General features: G+C 48.3%; 1 protein-coding gene across 1 annotated transcript; it reads right to left on the reverse strand.

Moving 5' to 3' along the window:
* Positions 1-996: 996 nt before the first annotated feature.
* Positions 997-1,659, reverse strand: LOC135374044 (uncharacterized). The gene has a single exon (XM_064607050.1). It carries the CDS (start codon positions 1,657-1,659, stop codon positions 997-999), a length of 663 nt encoding a protein of 220 aa, XP_064463120.1.
* Between the last annotated feature and the right edge of the window lie 2,659 nt (positions 1,660-4,318).

The following is a 4,318-nucleotide window of genomic DNA, read 5'->3' on the forward strand; positions in this document are numbered from 1 at the left end:
GGCGCACTGTATAACGACCATCTTCAAATCTGGTTTGTGTCCTGAACCTCTGGAAAACTTCATGCTTCTTGCCCTCCGACTGTCACTGTCAACAATACCAAGGTGCTCTAACTCCCAGAAAGACTGCAGCGCAATGCAGACCTCGTGGTGGTTAACGCTGGAGCACTTGCACATGTAGGGCGTTAGACTCGTAACCTGATTGCTTTCCCGTAGGGCCTTGTAGAGTCCATCCGAAAATGGTTTCCATGCCGATGAGATTGTCCGAAACTCGTACTTGTCTCCCTGCGACAACGGACCCATAGAATCTGCTCCTACGAGTATCTGTTTTTCAGTGTACGCGTCAGCGAACGTAGCTTCATCTGCTAAAGACATTCCCTCGGTCTTCAGCTGAGCAAGAGATTTCCGGTCAATATTAGGAAGATTGCGATGCAGCATTTCTGGTATCTCAAGAGCTTCAATGCAAACTTCATCGGAAGTATACTGCGACCGAAGCCTGACTTTCACTCTACGATGCAACGATTCGGTTCCGGCCTTGCCTACCGTATTGATGACCAAATGCTCTTTCCCAACAGTCGGTAATTGCAACTTCTTGGACAGTGCTCGCTTAACGAAACTTCTCTTGACTTCCCCCATCTATGAGGATACGGACGCACTTCTCCTTTCCTCCGGCCGCGCATCGACTACTTGCGCAGTCTGCAGCAGGACTATGTCCTGTCGCAAACCTGTACGTTGCCACGTGCCACTTGCGAGTACCGTCCCTCCAGACCTTGGTACTGTACTCTTCTGCTTGCACAGCACAGTTAAGTGTCGTCCATTCCATGTTCGGCATTTGAGGCTACGAAATGATCGGCAGACCTTGCTTTATTGTACTGCTTGCCGCATCGGAAGCATCTGTGGCTGCTACGAAGCCTTTCTTCCAACTCTGCCACATTTGCTTGTAAGTCGCAATTCAGCATCTCGTGATCATTCCCGCAAAAGAAGCAGGGCTCCGTCTTGTCACGAGTGGTAGTCGGTGTCACGTCGGTACGACACCGCAGTGTCGTACATATCTCCCGTCAGCTGGAGGCCCTTTATTGAAGCTGCAGCCTCGCCAGTAAGAACCGCTGTCAGGTAGGACATCTTCTCGTTGTTCGACAAGGAAGCATCGATGTCTACCAGGGACTCGAACCTTATCCAAAATTCCTGCCAGTGCTCTTGACTGCCATTATATTTGAGGAGTTCCAACTTCGGTAACTGCGGTCTGTGACGGCTATCTCCTACAGTTCGACTACGTTCTCCAATGGGAAGCGCCTGCTCACCAGGATTTCTGGACTCCAGTATGGAACCAGCTCTCAAAGACTGCGCGACGATATGTTTCTTCAGTAAGCAGGTGATGGTGGTTACCCGGTCTTGATAGTCGATCATTCTCTCAAGTTCGGCTTCAACCTCCTCGACTGTAAACATAGACTCCAACTTTCTGTCCACGTCATCCAGGCTGGCTGAGAATTTGACGATGCGCTCAAGCAGTACCTCACAACGAGTGGTGTGATCCTGAGAGCTTCCAACGACCTGCATAGCTTGCTCGGCTTCATTCAGTACAGTGGTCAATCTCTGCCGAAACGACTTCCTCTTTTGCAGGAGGAAAACCCTCGAAGTCGATTCCTGTGACGCCTCCGTCATCGTGCTGGCCTGTGAATGTCCTCCACTCTCAAGTCCCTAGCAGGGGTTCCCGGGTTTCGGCACCAAATTTGTGTAGAGGAAGAGCCAGACGATCGGAGCCAGAGCAAAACGTTTACTGAACAAAAACCCAAAAAGAATAATAGTGCACGCCCTCTTAGCTCGGGGATTAGTACGAGCCTAGCTGTTAATCCACCTCTTCCTTAACAGTCATGATGCACAAACACCGAACACACGGGGCACAACGTATATGGATGAACGATGACCACTGCATCTCTCCTTCACCATTGCAGCTGCTCTGTGGTCACGCTTCTCTTCCACACCTTTGGATTCCTGTTCTTTCCCAACTTCCGTTTCTTCCGCAGAACGTAACACCAACCACAGTAGACGATTGACTCACCCATTTAGGACATCGCTTGGACGTAACCTAGAAGAAAATACAATGTAAAAAAAAAACGGAACTAGCTTGCCTGAAAAACATGCCTACTTGCTTGTAATCCGGGTGTAAAGTGCAATCTAGGCTCCTCTAATTCACGCATCAACGTTCGTGCATGAATGTTCGTACAGAATGATAGTGCTCATCCATTACAGCACTGCTGCATAAGGGAATTCATTGACTGGTATTCGGAATCACACGAAATATTTTTGCAGCACATGGATATCGTGAGAAGGCGTTCGTACTCATGCGCGGAAACACGCGGTACACATGAGGTGCAGCTGCTATAGGTCGCGCTTAAAAGGTACCTAGCCGGTACGGATGGGTCTCGGAGCCCTTGTACCGTTTGAATTTCGCAGTGGTCGCGAACTGTACCTGCTGGTTGAGGACTGGCCCAGGTGCGGGTCCTCTTTCATGCGGTACATATCGGGTGCCGGATTTAGAGTGTACAATTGTATGCAAATCATATCTTCATCTCACTTGAAGTAAGAGTGATCACGAAATGCAGTCCCATCAAAAACTGTTGTGAGGTAGCCTTCTTCCCTCCTGGGCAGTAGAAATTATTGTACACATCAGGGACCTCCAGCACTTTTTCTAAAACCTCAAGTATTGGAATGTAGTGGAATAATCTTCGTTTTCCACGTTCGTGCTATGGTGCGAGGCTCCACAAATGGCAGGCAGTGTCCAATAAACTGTGCGGCCTCCCTTTGTAGCCAACATCTCCATGCCATCACCAACAGATGACAAGATTTGTGCCCACTGTTGTACTAGTTTTGTTGTTAGGTCATCCCTTGTCATGCCTTGGACGTAGCAGATGATATCGTTGGCAATTTCGTCGATGGTTGTCTCTGGCAAGCGCTTGCTTTCTTTCCATTTCAGTAGCAGCAGGGCAAATTTCTTCACATGATCAGGTTCTCCAACGGCTGAGCTGCTGTCGTGATCACTCTGGAGGATACTTTGGTTTTCTGCGTCACTGTCTCCTTGTGCTATGTCAGGTGAAATGTTGGTGTCATGTGGTGCGTCCACACTTTCTGATGCAGGCATGTCATGGCCACTTCCAGGCTCTGGATGAAGCAAACTACTTTCTCCCTGGAGGATGTCAGGGGGTGCATCCACATTTCTTTCAGGAGCAGTCATGTCGTGGCCACTTTCAGGCTGTGTGGGAGGAGACTGGGTCCTCCCTGGAGGATGTTGAGGTGATTGCACCAAACGTGCTTTCTGTAGGATGAGAAGTGGACAAAGGACTGCATACATCCGGTCAACCCACAAACCCAGTTCTTTTCATAGCTATGGCTCCCATGGATGTGACGAAACAGTGCTTTCAAGGAAGGCGCTCTCCTCTGACATCTGGGACATATGACGTGACGAATTGGTGGCATCTACAAAAGTAAAATCAATAGCGGGAAATTAATCACGGGCTTAAGAATATATATATATATATATATATATATATATATATATAGGGTGAGGTAAAAGGATTATCAAACGGCCACGAAGTTTTACAGAAGTTCAAAAAAAGACGCGGAAACAGATTTTAGGGAAGTTAAAAACACTAGTTTATTACATGGGGAGACGTTAAAAAGTAAAATGGGCAAGGGGTCGACGTTTCGACAGTGGCACTGTCGAAACGTCGACCCCTTGCCCATTTTACTTTTTAACGTCTCCCCATGTAATAAACTAGTGTTTTTAACTTCCCTAAAATCTGTTTCCGCGTCTTTTTTTGAACTTCTATATATATATATCAGAGACGTCGCCGCAGTTATCTCCTCGAGACGTCTTCTCTCGGCTGGTGCGAATAGCCCCGGTTGCAAGGGCACGCTAGTGCAGTTAGGCCCAATCTCCTTACCTAGGGTCACCACTAAGCACATTCTTTTCACTTGCACTGGACTACACTACCTTGGACTCCACACAAGGCGGGTTTTCGGGAGCTGCACTTTCCAGCTGAAAGTAACTTTACTAGTAATGCCTTTCTTTTCAACAGGAAAGTGCAGCACGCAATAACCCAGTTCGGATCTGGTGCAGGAGGTGAAAGCGAAAAGAATGCACGCTGTTGGGCTGGATGACCCGTCTATTTGCATTGGGGATGCACACGACTCGTAAGGCTCAATTCTGGGCCGCGACAACCCGCTTGCTTCCACAGTAGTCGTGTGCGCCTGCCAGCGCTGCTTATTTCCAGCGTAAGTCTTCATGGGAACGGAAGTTTCTATTCTTCCTTGACACGTGTAT

This window comes from Ornithodoros turicata, unplaced genomic scaffold (assembly GCF_037126465.1).
Source record: "Ornithodoros turicata isolate Travis unplaced genomic scaffold, ASM3712646v1 Chromosome41, whole genome shotgun sequence".
Lineage (NCBI taxonomy): Eukaryota > Metazoa > Arthropoda > Arachnida > Ixodida > Argasidae > Ornithodoros > Ornithodoros turicata.

What these genes read in the sequence shown, in the direction of transcription:
- LOC135374044 (XM_064607050.1), bottom strand. Translation starts at nt 1,659, where the DNA reads ATGACGGAGGCGTCACAGGAATCGACTTCGAGGGTTTTCCTCCTGCAA.